The sequence below is a fragment of the Lontra canadensis genome, unplaced genomic scaffold, assembly GCF_010015895.1.
Source record: "Lontra canadensis isolate GAN:19392208 unplaced genomic scaffold, GSC_riverotter_1.0 scaffold16, whole genome shotgun sequence".
NCBI classification, from domain to species: Eukaryota; Metazoa; Chordata; class Mammalia; order Carnivora; family Mustelidae; genus Lontra; species Lontra canadensis.
The window spans coordinates 112283-130746 of NW_022631010.1; the positions used below are offsets into that span (position 1 = coordinate 112283).

At 41.8% G+C, this 18464-nt stretch overlaps 1 protein-coding gene across 4 annotated transcripts in view; it reads right to left on the reverse strand.

The window, feature by feature from the left end:
• Positions 1 to 18464, reverse strand: part of PHF20 (PHD finger protein 20) — a 140319-nt gene that overhangs the window by 31280 nt on the left and 90575 nt on the right. For all 4 annotated transcript variants that reach the window (XM_032858754.1, XM_032858755.1, XM_032858753.1 and 1 more), the window contains one exon: positions 4862 to 5140. In XM_032858754.1, the coding sequence (XP_032714645.1) occupies positions 4862 to 5140 (279 nt within the window). The remainder of the gene's footprint in view (positions 1 to 4861; positions 5141 to 18464) is intronic.

An 18464-nucleotide genomic window follows, 5' to 3' on the forward strand; every position in this document is an offset into this window, starting at 1 on the left:
TAGACTCTGCAACTAGATTCAAATCGTGGCTCCACCACCTGCTAGATGTACAGATACTGGTTCAAGTTAACCCAACTCATCTGCATCTGAGTTTCTAATTTATCAATTGGGCACAACAGTACCCACCTCATAGGCTCTGTTTTGAGAATTAAACAAGACAATACAAGGAAAGACTTGGAACAGTGCCTAGCACATGGCAAGTTCTCAAATGTTAGCTGTTGCTATCTTGCTTGAGATACCCTCTCCATAAAGGATGAAACTGGTCTACTGTCAGTTTTCTCCTTGGACAGCATGACCCACACAATATGAGCCTGACTGCAGAGCTTCTTCTAGATTGCCCAAGCCCGGCTGCACAAAGAGCAATTTCCTGCCAAGGCTCTGGATCAGAAAGCAGCCTGTCACCTGAGGAGGGTGAGGCTTTTCTAGGATGGCCATTGTCATCTCCTCAGGCGGTAGGTGCCCATCAAAAGTCCTAGAGCCCTTCTCCCTCTGTACAGCCAGCTCCCTACTTCTCCACCAGACAACTGCCACCTTATGAGAGCAGAAGGACATAAGATTACTGCTTCCAGGAGGGAAAAGCACAGAATAACATCACCATCGTCCATGGGAGAGCTGCCTCGCGGCTGGGACAAGGAGCAACAAGAGCATGCTCTGACCTGCATGAAGGGACGGCAAGCAGCTCAAGGGCAGAGTGGAAGTGGGCATGCTCTTGGAGAGATTCTCACTGCCTACCAGAGCAGTTGATACTCGTGGCTTAACACTACCATTTCACCATGCCTACCTTCCCAGCCTCATCTCCCAGCAGTCCCCCCCGCGGATCCCACCCAAACACCAGCCCCACAGGGCCCTCCAACCACCCCTTCTTAAGCCCTGCATTTTTCTGCCTTAGTTCACATGGCAGAGACTGCTATGCATTCTCCAATATCCATTTCTCCACCTCTTTCATAAGAAAAGAGAACATATTCCAGTTTCTCCTGAGCAAGGTGAGGCCAGGGACAATATGTTCTGGCCTATGGGCTATGAACCGAAGTGATCTGTGGCACTTCTGGGTTATACCCTTAAAAGAAAGAGATATGCCCTCCCCTTCCCTTCCCAGCAGCAGAAAGACAGGCAAGGTGGTAAGCAATCCTGAACCACGCAGAGGAAAAGCAACAACTAAGCACAATGCAACCATGAGCTGGCCTTGGACACCACAGATCCCCAACAGAGCTACCCCCACAGAGCTAGAGTCAGCATTTGTCATTTCCTGACTTGTTAATTTTAGCCATTCTGACTGGTGTGAGGCAGTATCTCATTGTGGTTTTGATTTGTATTTCCCTGATGCCGAATGATGTTGAGCGGTTTTTCATGTGTCTGTTGTCCACCTGCATGTCTTCTTTGCAGAAATGTCTGTTCATGTCTTCTGCCCATTTCTTGACTGGATTATTTTTTCTTTGGGTGTTGAGTTTGCTAAGTTCTTTATAGATTTTGTATACTAGCCCTTTATCTGATATATCATTTGCGAATAACTTCTCCCACTCTGTCAGTTGTCTTTTGGTTTTTTTGACTGTTTCCTTTGCTGTGCAATTAAATTTAATTGTGTAAAATACATTTTCTATTTAGACATGTATGTACTTGAACATGAACAGAAAATATCTGAAAAAAGTTTGGTAAACAAAAATAGTCACATCCGCAATGGAGGTGGAAATGCCAAGAGGAGGGAGACCTTTTCCCTTAGCATTCTGTGGTACTGATTTCACAGCAATCATATGTCACTTTTATACTTGGGGGTGGGGAGTACAAAAATTACAGATTCTAAACTTAGAGCCACTGAAATGGAATGTCTGGAAAGCAGGGCCAAAAAAAATCTCTATTTTAACAAGTTATCTAAGGGTGCTTGGGTGGCTCAGCTGGGTAAGCATCTGCCTTCAGCTCTGCTGATCCCAGACTTCATGCTCACCGGGGAGTCTGCTTCTCCTTCTCCCTCTGCACCCCCCAACCCCGCTGTTCATGTTCACTCTCTCTTTCAAATAAATAAATAAAATCTTAAAAAAAAAAAAAAAAAGGCATCTAGTGTGACTCCCAGGCAGAGGGATTAGCCACTGCTCCAGCTGAGACCTGTGCCAGGTGGTATATGGCGTAAGGGGAAAATCTCAGTGACGAGTCCCTCAAGTTCTAGGACATAAGCCTGCCCCCAGAATTAAATATGTGTTCAATGGCAAAGAGATATAAACTCACCTAAAAGATACAAAATGGCCATGAAAGCCAGTAGGACTGGCCGGTAATAGACACTAACATCCTTTAAGGATGCTTATTGATCCCTAAGAAATCAGTGCTTGGCCCTAAATGAAACAAGCATCACCCAGGCAAAAGAATGCTCCAGTCTGAGAACTGAGCCCATCTTTTTTCCTTTGTGCCAGCAATATCCACAACCAAGATCTCAAGTAGAACAGGACTCAGGTCTCTTTTGGAATGCCCAGAAAAGAGCCAAACAAATACTAGGTATTCAGTAAATGGGACTCAATGAACAAGTCAATCTGTTTCAGTCTGAGGCATTTCTAACTCCAGTGTTCTAACCCAATAGTCTAACCCAATAAGCAACTTTCTCTTCCCAAACAGGTCTGAACTAGATATAGGGAAGGAGTTTTGATAGCTGTGGGCTTCGTTTCAAATAAGTAACTGGCACTTGGCCTTGACCATCATCTACTGCACTTTGGTTCGTACCAACCGAAACAGCCATCCTGAGCAGGACTCTGATGAAGCCACTAAGGTGGTGAGTGCTTCCATGGCCTGAAGCCCTCAAGAGGAGTCTCCTCCTGGGTGACTACTGGCCAGCTGTCCTTCCTCAGGCAGCTCCTGTTAGCTCAATGCTTAGGCTTGCCAAGTGCATGCTAGACTGCCTACAGCTGAGGGTATTAGAGCTAAACAGTCCAATACAAAGGCTACTGGTCATATGTAGCTACTGAGCACCTGAAATGTGGCTAGTCTGAATTGAAATGTTCAGTGAGCATAAAACACAAAATAAAATCACTAGATTTTAAAGACTTAGTATAAGAATATAAAATAGCTCACTGTAAATTTTTATACTGATTACATGCTGAAATAACAATATTTGGATATACTGAATTAACAAAATACATAATTTCATCTGTTTCTTTTTACATTTTTTTTAAAGATTTTATTTATTTATTTGAGAATGAGTGAGAGAGAGCATGAAAGAGGAGAGGGTCAGAGAGAAAAGCAGACTCCCCAAGGAGCTGAGAGCCTGATGTGGGACTCGATCCTGGAAGTCTGGGATCATGACCTGAGCCCAAGGCAGTTGCTCAACCAACTGAGCCACCCAGGCGCCCCTCTTTTTACATTTTAAAAACTGGCTATTAGGGTGCCTGGGTGGCTCAGGCTCAGGTAAGCATCTGCCTTCAGCCCAGGTCATGATATCAGGGGTCCTGGGATCAAGTCCCACATCAGGCTCTCTGCTCAGCGGGGAGTCTGCTTCTCCCTCTCACTCTCCCTCTTTGCTCCCCCAACCTCAAGTGAATAAATAAAATCTTTATAAAAACTAAAAAAAAATTAGAAAAATAAAAATAAAAATGTAGCTGTTAGAAAAAGTTACATGTGGCTTGCATTGTATTTCTAATAAATAATACATCATATATGGCTAAGAAACTCCCACTGTATCTTTGCAACATGGCTGAGGACTGATCTCTCACAGGGTCAGAGATCACCTTAGTTAACATGGCCTGCCCCACTGTCCTGAAACCTGATTTCATACCTTCTTGGAAACACTGTCACATGTCCTAGGAGTTGCATATGTCATTTAATACCTACGTATTTTGGGGTGCCTCGGTGGCTCAGTTGGTTAAGCATCCAGCTCTTGATTTTGGCTCAGGTCAAGGTCTCACGGGTTTTGGAACTGAGTCCTACATCGGGCTCCTCACTAAACATGAAGCTTGTGTGAAAAGTTCTCTCCCTCTGCCCCTCCCCTCCACAAAATAAATAAATCGTTAAAAAAAAAATACCTATGTATTTTAATGGAGAAGTTATAAGCCAAAAATATATAATGATGTTACAATTTCAGGTAAAAAGAACCTGAAGAGCTTGTAGAATTTACTGAAAAGTCATTAAAAACGCCTCTGCAGGTGCCTGGCTGGCTCAGTCAGTAGGCCATGCAACTCTTAATCTTGGCACTGTGAGTTCGAGCCCCACACTGCGTACAAAGATAACTTAAAAAAAAAAAAAAAAAAAAGCCTTCTAAAATTTCCCCAGAAATATGTAATTTTTCAATTTTAAGTTTAAAAAAAAAATTTCAAAACAGTTTTTTGTGATAAGACACGAACATGAGATTTGGTGCTCATAACCCTTACTACCACCACTGTCATTTCTATGCAAAACAAGCAGTGCTATTAGAAAATATCTTCAGTTACAATTAGATGAAATTGAACTCAAATCTGGAAACAGCAAGAGAGTCCCACAATGTTTCAGTTCTTTTTCCCTGCTGGCAGGGATGGGGTAGGCTTGGGGGATAGAATGATTGTACTCCTGCTGTTCTGAGCTCAAGTTCACTGCTGGCTTCTGAAGGAGCTCCATTTCCTTGACTGTTCCCACTCATACTAGGATTATAGGGCCCTCAAAAGCTAAGTGACTTCTCAAGGTAACTTGAGGAGCAGGAGGCCAAGGTAAGACTATCAGTAAGGTATTTCTATTTCCTCCAGGTCCACCACAGCCCCATGATGCAACTCCTAAGGATCACTCATCTTCAGTCTTTGAAATTCAATTGGACCTCAACCTAATGCCTTCTTTTGTGTCAGAAATGCAAGCAATGTGACCTGAGCAACAGAGAGTCCTCTATAATACAGATACAACAAAGAACCAAAGTGCTTACTTGGGGAACTGGCAGAGACCCGCTTCCTGGTCAGGCTCTCCTGGTTGGCCTTGTCTGAAGCTGAAGAGCCCCTCGTTTGGACATGCCTCTTTCCTGGGCTCTCCTCTGGCTCTGGTGACTTCTCCATCCCGTGGAAATACTTCATGTGATAGTGCAACAGTTTGGCCTTGCGGAAAAATTTTAGACAATCCACAACCTTGCACCTGAATTTGTGATCTAGGTCGACAGCTGGTGCTTTACATGTCACAAAATCATCTGTTTTCTTAAAAGTATTTGTTACTGAAAAATAGAAACAAAAACAAAGATCCCTTGTGTTAACCTAGTTATTATAACATATGCATTAAAACACAGCAATAGAAAGTGGAAGAGCAGAATGCATATGTAGCTGGAGACATCGGACAGCCATTACCTCCCCAGATTACTGTCTGGAGAGAATGGATACAACTTCAGGATAAATAATACAGACTCAACCATGATTCATCTTCTGAAAGAAAAGATCAACATGTTTTTTGTTTGTTTGTTTGTTTGTTTGTTAAGCAGCCATACAAGTTCTTAAGCTTATAGACTACGGGGAAAGAATGGGGGGAAATCCTTAAAAACAAACAAAAAAATCAAGTACCCAACCCAGCACTTACTACTGATGAGTTGGACCAGATTCAGACTTATTACCATCTTGATACCTGCATGTGTGGACAGAACTAGGGAATATTGTTGTGGGATCTCTTTATGAAACCAAAGGGATCTCACAATGGTTTCTACACAAAGACAGTGTAACTGTTACAAAGGTTTTTGAGATTTTGCTATTGTGTACTTTGTTTGAACAAAGGGACTCAGAGATAGTAAGAGAAAAAATGACAACCAAATAAATGGATCCGAAGGCATGAGGAGTCAGAAGTCAATAATCAAATTTAAAGAGCCAGAAAAAGTTTGAACCCCCCCCCCCACCAAAACCAGAAGGCAGTGGTCTATCATGTATCAATGACAAAAAAATAGAGCTGTCACAAGGAATGCATGTGTCTTGGAAAGAGTTTATTGAAGACTGCCTTAACAATGCCCTCACCCCAATGAAAGCAATCACGTTAAACTCAAATTCTTCTACTCTACTTGATTAGGTCACCCAAGAATATTCTGAGTGGACCTTTCTTGAGTGAACCAAATTTTTCCTTAATGCAGTGATACAATTTCCATTAGAAGCAGAAAGCATACTGAACCACTGATAAATATTAGGACTACATTTTCAAATACCATTCCATTATCAGAAGAAAAAAAACTTAACTCAATCTAAATCATATTCTATATTTCAAAATCAGCACTAGGGTATGATTACAAAGTTGCTATGCTGATGACCTGACAGATGCCATTATATGGGCAATTTATACAAGTGAAAAATTATGCAGATACACACACATCCCAAAGCAGAATGCCTTAAAATCACTTTCTATCTCTAACAAGAGATAAAAGAAAGAGGTACCAATCAATAAGATGCAGTTAAGAGAAGAAAAATAACATGAAATAAAATGGAATATACAGACAAATGGTTGTACTGGAAAAGCATGGCAGTGGAGAAATTAAAAAACTCAAACCTCCAATGCTCGCTTCGGCAGCACATATACAAAACTCAAACCTCCAATACATCCTAAATTTCTTAAAAGAAGTTACAAGTGATTTCTCTGGAATTTCCTCCTCTTGGGCCTAGTAAGTTGAACCATGTGAATTTGCCATTTTTTTACATTAAAAAGGTTAAATATTAGTTACTTCACACAGTTCAACCTAATAATTCCTTTTTCCATAATGACAGTCTCAAAAATCACTGCAGACAAGGGACACCTGGGCGGCTCTGTCGGTTAAGCATCTGACGCTTGGTTTCCGCTCAGGTCATGATCTCAGGGTCATGAGATTGAGCCCTATGTCGGGTTCTGCGCTCAGTGCAATCTGTTTGAGATTCTCTCTCCCTCTCCCTCTGCCTCTAACCTTCTTCTAGCTCAGGCTTCCTCTCCCCCTCTCTAAAATAATAAATCAATCTTTAAAAAGCAGTATGGTATAATGGAATCAGCTCAACTTTAAATCACAGATCTACCTTTCATTAGCTGTATATATAAGTTGTGCATATTTTCTAAACTATTCTCAATCGGTATCTATAAAAGAATAAATACAACCTATTTTAAAGAGGTAAGAGAAGGCTATAATATATGCGCTTGGCACAAAGCTGTTCATTTCAAATATTAAATACATCTTGATAAATAGGCTTACGTCCTTTATGGAATGTGGCTGGAGACAGCTATTATAATTATCAACCACACTGAAACACTCCTTCAACCAGCCCTCATAAGCTCTGGCTGCAGACATCTAACTCTATAAGCACTGTCTTTTCTGCATTCTTCTAAAAACTGTGAAATCCAAACCAACCACAAGATTCCTAATATGGCCACTCAATAGGATTATTACCCTCACCTTTCAAAACATCAGACTTTTACTAATGCAGCCAAAGGGTTTTATAAATTCACTACATTCTTTTAATAAACACATTACATGGTGCTGGAAAGTACCAGCTTAGTCCAACAAAATCCTGAACTTTTTTTTTTTTTTTTGCCTTTTTAAAATGTGAATTAAAGTACATTTCTATTTTCCCCAAACAGTTTTATCAAACTACATACTGGAAGTTACATATTTATCCCTAACAAACTCCATGAGATTATTTTAGAGCAAGAAGTTTTTAACTCTTGATTCTGTAATTCTACATATTCAGGTCTTTATCTAAGTTGTTGATAAAGATCCAGTGGGACAGAGCTGAGGACAGCCTCGAGGCTCACACCAAGCAATGAATCTATACTCTCAGATAGAACTGCCTGAGCCAATTCAATTTCATCTATGCAGATTCCCAATACACTTATGCATCTATCTCCTACTGATTCAGACAGAGATTTCAAGAAAGATGTGCTCGAACTATCTGCTGAAATAAAGATGCACTTGGTCTGACAGTGCTATAGATCCCCAAAATTAATATGTAAAAACCTAATCCCCAATATGATGGTTTTTGGAGGTGGGGCCTTTGGGAGCTGATTAGGCCATGACAACAGAGCCCACATGAATGGGACTAGTAACCTTATAAAAGAGACCCCAGAGAGTTCCCTTGCCCCTTCTGCCACATGACGATATAGTGAGAAGACTGCTGCTTACTAACTAGGAAGCAGGCTCTTACTAGACAATGAATCTGCTGGTGCCTTGATCGTGGACTTCCAGGCTCCACAACTGTGAGATATAAACATTATTGTTTACAAGCCACCTGTATTCTGTTACAGCAGCTTGAATGGATGAAGACAGATAGTCTATCAATCCAGTTCTCAAAAGGAAGTAAGTTCAGTGTGGAAGCGTAAAAACTCTTCCTCCCCAGAAATAAAACCCTTGGTTCCTCACAGCTAAGCAGAAGGTAAGAACAGCTGGACCCCCCAAAGGCAAACAAGCATGGCACTTAGGTGGGCCACCTGCCTCTAAGACACAGGAACAGTATCACAGCAGCTCAAGTAAACAGAGAAACTCCCCAGAAGAGAAGACACTGCCAGGTGTCACTATCACAAAGCCCCTGACCAAATCAAGAGCTCTTTTCAAAATGGCAATATCAATGAAACAAAATGAGTCACTGGTTTTGCCCAAAGGGATAACTATTTAAAGAAGAATGATTTGAGAATTATGAATATTTGACCACAGAAGTTTGATAAGTCAGATTTCCTCATAAACTGAACTCAGTGAGTATAAACTGTTGATATACAAACCATTCCAATTAAGCCTGTCAATAATCTGCCTTGTACTGTCAGGAAAAATAACATAAGCACCAGATTGAGAAAAGCAGCCAATAGGGTATAAATCAGTTATGGAAAATAACCTTTGTCAAAATCGGTTGTATTACACAATTAACTATAATTTTGGATCCACCAAACTGTTGATAAAAATGTTATTTAGTAATAAAATAATGTTTAGGCTAACATTTTAACGATGATAAACTATTTGGGACATATTAAATTAGAATGAAACAACAGCAAAAACTATAAACATCCCAAGACTTAAGTAATTGCTTCCTTTTTCAAGAAGACCTTGCAAAAGCCTTGTACTAATTTTAACCCAACTAATTTTAGGAGAAATAAAAAAGTGGTATTTTCCAGACTTCATAATTTTATCTTAGATTTTGTATAAAGATGGCGAGGACAAGCCTTCTGTACACACAATGAAAGCTGCCAGTTCAGCCAGTGTAGGTCACATGATTGCTTTGGTTTGGCATACCTCTCTCACTTGCAAACCAAGCCCTGCTCATCCTTCAAATGCCATCTACTTGCATAATGCTTTTGCCTTAGCCTTTCAGCAGAAAAGACTCTACCCTGCCAGGGCCCCTGGGTGGCTTAGTTGGTTTAAGCATCTGCCTTTGGCTCAGGTCATGATCCCAGGGTCCTAGGGTCAAGCCCCACATCAGGCTCCCAGCTCAGTGGGGATCTGCTTCTCCCTCTGCCTTCCCCTCCCCCCACTCATGGACACTCTCTAATAAATAAATAAAACCTAAAAAAAAAAAAAAGGATCTACCTGTCTTCTTTGAATTCCCATTAAGGACTTCATGTAAAATAAATCTTATAGTATCTATCTCTTTCTATGTCTTACAGTTCGTTCTGCTCATTATTCTGAAATGCTGGAATGGGGGACATGTTCCATTCTTTACTTCTATGATACTTACCTTGGTGTATTGCAACATTAAACAAGAAAGCTGGCCTCTCCAAGACCATATCCTCACCAAATGGGAGGAAAAATACTTATTTCACAAGACTCTAACATGTTTCCTTGAGGTAACAGAAGAGAAAACCCATTATTAACTACAGCAAATTACTTGAGTATTAGCTGTCATCATGGTTGTCACTGATCGCATGGTTGTTTGTTTAAAAAATCAAAGTTGGGGGCACCTGGGTGGCTCAGCGGGTTAAAGCCTCTGCCTTCAGCTCAGGTCATGATCCCAGGGTTCCAGGATCAAGCCCCACATCGGGCCCTCTGCTTAGTGGGGAGCCTGCTTCCTCCTCTCTCTCTGCCTGCTTCTCTGCCTGCTTCTCTGCCTACTTGCGATCTCTGTCAAATAAATAAATAAAAACTTAAAAAAAAAAAAGTTGTGCAAAATCCCAGCCATGGGTCCCTCTATCAGTGGCACAACCTGAAAAATTTTAACATCTAATTGTCCACTTTAATAATCAAACACTCAAGTTTGGTAATAAAAGCACAATAGGGACAATAAAAAATGATGTAATCAGCAAAATATTTTACATTTTCAAAGAATTTAAAAATAGAATACGGGGGCGCCTGGGTGGCTGTCAGTTGAGCATCTGCCTTCAGCTTAGGTAATGATCTGGGGGTCCTGGGACCCAGCCTGGCCTCGAGCTCCCTGCTCAGGGGAAAGCCTGATTTTCCCGCTTCCTCTGCCACTCCCCTTGCTTGTGTTCTCACTTGCTCCCTCTCAAATAAAGAAAATCTTTGAAAAAAATAAAAATAGAATATGCACAGCATAATTGTGCCAAAGAAAACCCACACGAGAAATATTATGATTTAAAAAATTACGTAGTGTGGCTCCTGGGTGGCTCAATGGATTGAGCCTCTGCCTTCGGCTCAGGTCATGGTCTCGGGGTCCTGGGCTCTCTGCTGGGCGGGGAGCCTGCTTCCGCCTCTCTCTCTGCCTGCCTCTCTGCCTATTTGTGATCTCTCTCTCTGTCAAATAAATAAATAAAATCTTTTTTAAAAAATTATGTAGCATATATACAATACAGTAGTAAAAATAATGGCAATCCTTTGGTTATGAGACTTCAAGTAAAAAGAAAAACAACTGTTTTCTACTCTTCCATGCTTTCTAAAAAGGTGTAACAGCCATATTATCTTTACAACAGAAAGAACACAGTGCTTTTATATTTCTATATTATACTACTCGCTAGAACAGTGTTCCTGTGGCGAAAAAAACATGGTGCTGGAGCGCCTGGGTGGCTTAGTCATTAAGCTTCTGCCTTCAGCTCAGGTCATGATCCTGGGGTCCTGGGATCAAACCCTGCATCGGACTCCCTGCTTGGTGGGAGCCTGCTTCTCCCTCTCCCACTCACCTGTTTGTGCTCCCCCTCTCGCCCCCTGTCAAAAAATAAATAAAATCTTAAAAAAAAAAAAAAAAAAAAAAGACATGGTGCTAAAAGCATGGTCAAGAACTAGGAGAGCTGCTGGCTGCCCAAAGGGCCCACTGGGCCACACACAGTCTGCATAGTGGCCAGGTCTCACACATGTGAATACTTCCCAGTGGGAGTTTATCTGGATCATATGTCACTGATGGCACCAGCCAGCTAAGTGACATCATCCATCTGTTGTCAACGAGGGAGCAGTTACTAGAACACAAAAGGCAGAAAATATGAAAATTAAATCCTCAAGGGAGCCTGGTTCAAAAGCTAAGATTAATCAAATTACCCTTTGGGTAGAAAGTAAATTACTGGAACAAAGTTACTCCTACAAGTTGTTACTGGTGTTATCACATAAATGCTCTGTGCTCAGGGCACCTGGGTGGCTCAGTGGGTTAAGCCTCTGCCTTCGGCTCAAGTCATGATCCCAGTCGAGGCCCACATCAGGCTCTCTGCTCAGCAGGGAGCCTGCATCCTCCTCTCTCTCTGCCTGGCTCTCTGCCTACTTATGATCTCTCTCTCTGTGTCAAATAAATAAATAAACAAACTGTTTTGTGCTTTTCCTCAGGTTTAACAGGTTTTTGTTTGGAGGAATCAAGGCAAAGCACAGAAATCTCCCCTGGGCTCTGAGGCTCAAAATCTCAAGAGTCACCCTTTGCTTCTGCCTCTCCCCAAATTACTATTGTACGTTGACATATACAGAGAAAAATGGTCCACAGAATTTGAATTTGCTTTTAAGAATAATAACTCTAGGGACGCCTGAGTGGCTCAGCTGGTTAAACAGCTGCCTTCAGCTCAGGTCATGATCCCAGGATCCCTGGGATCGAGTCCCAAGCAGGGAGCCTGCTTCTCCCTGGCTGCCTCTCCCCCTGCTTATGCGCTCACTTGCTCTCTATCTCTCTCTGACAAATAAATAAATAAAAATCTTTAAATTAAAAAAAAAAATAGGGGCACCTGGGTGGCTCAGTGGGTTAAAGCCTCTGCCTTCAGCTCAGGTCATGATCTCAGGGTCCTGGGATCGAGCCCCACATCGGGCTCTCTGCTCAGCAGGGAGCCTGCTTCCTCCTCTCTCTGCCTGCCTCTCTGCCTACTTGTAATCTCTGTCTGTCAAATAAATAAATAAAATCTTAAAAAAATATATTAAAAAAAATAGAATAATAACTCTAAGAATGTTTTCTTTACTTTTGGGAGGAGAATGGGGGAAAATGAAGTATAAAATGTCTCCTAATAATCCCCACCTCCTGGTATTCACATCTATGTGTAAACCCCTCCCCGCTGAGAATAGGCAGGACTTATAACTTGCCTCTATTGGAATGAACAAAGGCGACAGTATGTTACCTTCCTTGAAAAAAACTTTTGTGATTATATTACTTAATATTTAACGTCTACCTTACTAGCACATCTTCTCCTCTAAAGGCTTGATGAAACATGCTGCTATGCTGGGGGCTACTCTATGAAAAAGCCCACGGGACAAGAATCTGAGAGCACCAACAAGAGCCATGGCCCTGAACCTGACAGCATGAAAGGAACTGAATGCTGCCAACAACGATGAGGGTCGGAAAGCAAATCTTTTCCTGGCAGAGTCTTCAGATGAGAACACAGCCCTCCTTGACTGCAGTCTTGCCAGACCCAGGGAAGTTCAGCCTAGATTCCTCGTGCACAGAAACTATGAGAAAACAAATGTGCTGTTCTAAGCCACTATGTTTGTGTAATACTGTTACACAGCAGTAGATAACAGCAAGATCAGAACCCTCTCGTTTTCTATATACTTGGGTATTATTATACTTTCCCTTTTATGATAAACATACATTAACTTTATACTAAAAAAAAGTTTTTAAACTATGTTTTCTAAAACATGGCTTAGAAACATACCCTATTTAACCCTTTTTTAAAATACCCATGACCAGAACCTCAAACCTCACAGAGGATTATGACTGTGATATATAGTCTCATTGACCATATCCCGGCATTCCAAGCCCTTCTCAATCTAAGTACCCCCTTGCTTTCCAAACTCATCTCCCATTACTCCACAACGAGGCCTCAGCAGCCACCTGACTACAGGCCCACCAAACTGCTTCATGCTCTCATAGCTCACACCTCTGCTCAGGCTTTGCCCTCTCCTGCCATTCTTCCATGGCTTGGCCAGATGTTTACTTCTATCCAAACTCAGCCCACTTCACGGGCAGGACGTTGCCCAGATGGCCGGGGCTCTCAGGGACCACATGCCTGTCAACTCCTGGCACAAATGATCTCCTGATGCACCTCATCGTTGGGACTTCAGACGCGCTCCTGGATCCCGTTATTTGCCACTTCTCCAGCCAGAGGATAAGGGTTACTTCCCATTGTCTGAGGTACGGGCCCTCAGCACCACCCCCTAATACAGCTGGTATTCTTGTCAGCCATGATGCCATGTGATCCCAGTAGTTTAACACTTTTCTGACATGCACTTCCAATACTATAATGGGTACAACATTTTTCAGGTCTGTGAATAAATAACTATCAGCTCTGAAGCAACAAAAGGCAATCAAAGGCAAACATGAATGGATTTAAATGTTCACAGCAAGTCTGGTCAAATACATCGAATAAAAAAAAAATGTCCTTGGGCGCCTGGGTGGCTCAGTGGGTTGAGCCGCTGCCTTCGGCTCAGGTCATGATCTCAGGGTCCTGGGATCGAGTCCCGCATCGGGCTCTCTGCTCGGCAGGGAGCCTGCTTCTCTCTCTCTGCCTGCCTCTCTGTCTACTTGTGATCTCTCTCTGTCAAATAAATAAATAAAATCTTTAAAATAAAAAAAAAAATGTCCTTAGGTAGAGGAACAGTTAAATAAATTATGGCAAGTCTACATTATGTAATTCTAATCAGCTATTTAAAAGAATAAAGTAACTCTGTACCTACTGATACAGATAATCTCAAGACAGACTAAGTGAAAACAGCAAGTTGCCTAGTCCATACCATAGTATATGATCCCATGTATGGTTACAGGTGAGGAAAAAAAGATATTATAAAAATACATAGAAAGGGGGATGCCTGGGGGCACCTGGGTGGCTCAGTAGGTTGAGCCTCTGCCTTCGGCTCAGGTCATGATCTCAGGGTCCTGGGATCGAGTCCCGCTTCGGGCTCTCTGCTCAGCGGAGAACCTGCTTCCTCCTCTATCTCTCTCTCTGCCTGCCTCTCTGCCTCCTTGTGATCTCGCTCTGTGAAATAAATAAATAAAATATTTTAAAAAGAAAAGAAAAGAAAAGAAAAGAAAAGAAAGGGGGATGCCTGACTGGCTCAGTCAGAGGAGCAACTCCTGATCTTAGGATCATGAGTTCAAGTCCCACATTGGGTGCAGAGATTATTTTTTAAAAAGTAATTTTGTTTTTCTTAGATGCATAGAAAATAAACCAGAAAGACAAAAATCAAGATGTTGATAGTGGAGAGGGGCTTGGGTTAGAAATGCAGGCAGTAAGAGGAACTTCCATATTTTCTATGTATACCCAAGGAGCAACAAGCATACCTAGCACCCATATGTTGGTTTCTAATTACAGTTCTTTACTTATAAGACATCAGGACTGCCTGAGGAAATCCAAGGTTCTGAATCCCTTGCTGAAAGGATGAGTAAGTACAAGATGATTTGTTTTTTGTTTTTTAATTTTATTTATTTATTTGACAGAGAGAGACATAACGAGAGAGGGAATACAAGCAGGGGTAGCTGCAGATGGAGAGGGAAAAGCATGCCTCCCACTGAGCAGGGAGCTCGATGTGGGGCTCAAACCCAGGATCCTGGTATCATGACCTGAACAGAAGGCAGACACTTAATGACTGAGCCACCCAGGCACCCCTTGAAACATCTTGTTAAACCAGAAAATAAAGAAGGGCTCACATTAAAAAAAAAAAAAGAAGAAGAAGAAGAAGAAGAAGAGGCAGGGTAGGGTGGGGCTGGCTGGTTCAGTTGGTCCAACATGTAATTTTTGATCTCAAGGTTGTGAGTTTGAATCCCACAATGGGTACAGGGATCACTTAAAAATAAAATCTTTAGGGGTGCCTGGGTGGCTCAGTTGGTCAACCATCTGCCTTCAGCTCGGGTCATGATCCCGGGGTCCTTGGATCAAGTCCTGCGTTGGGCTCCCTACTCAGAAGGGAGTTTGCTTCTACCTCTCCCTCTGCCCACCCCCAGCTCTCTCTCTTAAATGAATAAACAATATCTTTTCTAAAAATTAAATAAATAAATCTCTTTAAGAAAGTAAATAAAATCTTAAAAAAAAAATATATATATATATAAAGAGCTCATAGAATGAAGAAGATAGAGGAACCAGTCTGAAAGGTTCTCACTGGCTAAATCTCGGACAACGTGGGTATTTAAATAAATAACCATACACACATCAGACGCCCCTGTGGCTCATTTGGTTAAGCATCCAACTCTTGACTTTGGCTCAGGGCATGATCTCAGGGTCATGAGATAAGAGACCCACATAGGGCTCCGTGCTCAGCAGGGTGTTTACTTGATATTCTCTCTCACTCTGCCCCTCTGCTTGCTCATGCTCTCTCTCTCGCTCTCTCAAATAATCTTTTAAAAAGAAGAAAATGACAGGGACGCCTGGGTGGCTCAGTTGGTTGGACGACTGCCTTCGGCTCAGGTCATGATCCCAGAGTCCTGGGATCGAGTCCCGCATCGGGCTCCCAGCTCCACGGGGAGTCTGCTTATCCCTCTGACCTTCTCCTCGCTCATGCTCTCTCTCACTTCTCTCTCTCAAATAAATAAATAAAATCTTTAAAAAAAAAAAAAAGAAGAAGAAAATGACAAACACAGATTATAACGCATAGAACAAAGCAAGAATCCATGCAGATACACATAAAGAAAGAAAGAAGGGAAATCTCTTCCTTATAATAGAATATAAACTAATAAAATATAAAAGAAATTATTAAAGTTAGAAATCACTATTTAGGGGTGCCTGAGTGGCTCAGTGGGTTGGGCCTCTGCCTTCAGCTCAGGTCATGATCTCAGGGTCCTGGGCTCAAGCCCCGCATCGGGCCCTCTGCTCAGCGAGGAGCCTGCTTCCCCCCTCACTCTCTGCCTGCCTCTCTGCCTACCTGTGATCTCTGTCTGTCAAGTAAATACAGAATAATCTTTAAAAAAAAAAGAAAGAAAGAAAGAAATCACTATTTGGCAGTCATCAGAGTAAAAACTGTTTCAGACAAGAAATACCAAAAGATGCTAAAATAGTAGGTGAATGTTTCATGGAGAAACAAAATATTTACATAGCCTCAAAGTATCCTCTCACAAGAAATTTATTAATTATAAAGGGAAAAATAATAGCTTTACAGAACAGATAACTACCTTAGCTAAGTGATCGTTAACATCACTGATAAATGGGACAAAAAGACATCATGTGCCTTTTGACAGAATGCACTTAAAAAGAACATGTTGCCTATATGGTACATCTACTGAAAGCTAATAACATAAATCTACTCATGAGGATACATCAGAAAACACCAAACTGAGAGACATCACATCCTTCAGAAATGTCAAGGTCATGAAAGACCAAGAAAGACTGAAGAATTATTTCAGATGAAAGCAAACTAAAGAAACAAACAATGAAATCCAATGTGTCACCCTGGATCGGATCCTGACCAGGAAAAAATATTTTTCCTACTTTTGCTATAAAGGACATTATTAGAACAACTGAGGAAATCAGAATAAGGTCCTGATTTTATAATCATATGTAGTAATATAAGAAAATGTCTTGATTTTAGGAAATACGCACCGAAATGTTCATGGGTAAAGTTCTGCAACTTATGCCAAATAATTCAGAAATAATACTTTTTTAAAGAGGGAATAGGGATGCCTGGGTGGCTCAGTCAGTTAAGCATCTGCCTTCAGCTCAGGTAATGTTCCCAGGGTTGTGAGATAGAGTCAGGCTGCCTGCTCAGAGGTGAGCCTGCTTCTCCCTCTGCCTCTGGCACCCCTGCTTGTGCACTCTCTCTCTTTCTGTCAAATAAATAAAATATTAAAAATAGAGAAGGATGGGGCGCCTGGGTGGCTCAGTGGGTTAAAGCCTCTGCCTTCAGCTCAGGTCATGATCTCAGGGTCCTGGGATCGAGCCCCACATCGGGCTCTCTGCTGAGCGGGGAGCCTGCTTCGGGCTCTCTGCTGAGCGGGGAGCCTGCTTCCCCCTCTCTCTCTCTGCCTGCCTCTCTGCCTACTTGTGATCTCTGTCTGTCAGATAAATAACTAAAATCTTAAAAAAAAAAAAAAGAAAGAAAGAAAGAAAAGAAAGAAAAGGAAAGAAAAGATCTTTAAAAAAAAAAAGTGATGGGTTGGCACTTGGTGGCTCAGTCAGATAAGCATCCATCTCAATCTTAGCTCAGGTCTTGATCTCAGGGTTTTGAGTTCGAAGCTTTGCCCAGCATGGAGCCTGCTTTTTAAAAAAAAAAAAAAATCATTAAAAAAAAATAATAATAAAGCAAACATGGCAAACTGCAAATTAGTGGGGGAATCTGGCTGAAGATATATAGGAATTCTTTGTACTACTTTTCTAACTTTTTGTAAGACTGAAACTATTTTAGTCTTAAAACTTATTAAAAAATATATGCAGAGGGGTCCCTGGCTGGCTTAGAAACCAGACCATGCAATTCTTGATCTTGGGAGTTGTGAGTTTAAGTCCTGCATTGGGGGTAGAGTTTACTTATTTAAAAAAAAAAAAAATTAGTATGTGCAGAAAAAAAAAATATGCAAAAAAACTTCTTTGAGGCCACAGAACAGCTAAATGGGAGGAAAACAACCCTGCCAAGGCACTCCTTGCAAACCTCTGCACTCAGTCCTCACAAAAATCACTAAGCATTTATTCCACAAGATGGCAGAGCTGCTCCAAATGCCAGAACTATGGCTAACACCTCTCTTTTGCTCTGGACAAGATGGCACGGACTTCCCAGGCTCCTCCTCCTCCTGCCGGTCAAGAGCTTTCTTCACACAAATTTCCTAGATTGGGACTCCATCCCAGGTTAGAAATGCCAAGACTGGTACCAGCTCAGGACAGCAATCACTAAATAGTGACTAATGCGGCAGCATCCTGGCCTCCAGGGACCCTGCTGGATGTTTCCGATGATGATACCGCCCTCCTTCCTGCTTACTTACATAATACATTCCTGCTGAATGAATCCTCAACAAAACAATCTCTCTCCCAGCCATCTTGCTAGATCACCCTGTACTCACCACTAACCCCATGTTCCAAAAGAAATACCAGAAACATCATTCAGTTTCCAGGTCAACACATCTTCCTCCCTCAAATTAAAGAATTCCAAAGGCACCACCGTGTCTGGAGTACTGACATCACTTATACCACACACTCCTCTTCAAACCTGGCCACCCTACTTAGCCTCTTACTCAGAGTGTACATACTGCTTTAATAAGTGCCCTCAAGAGCTGTGGGAATTCTGTGTCACATAT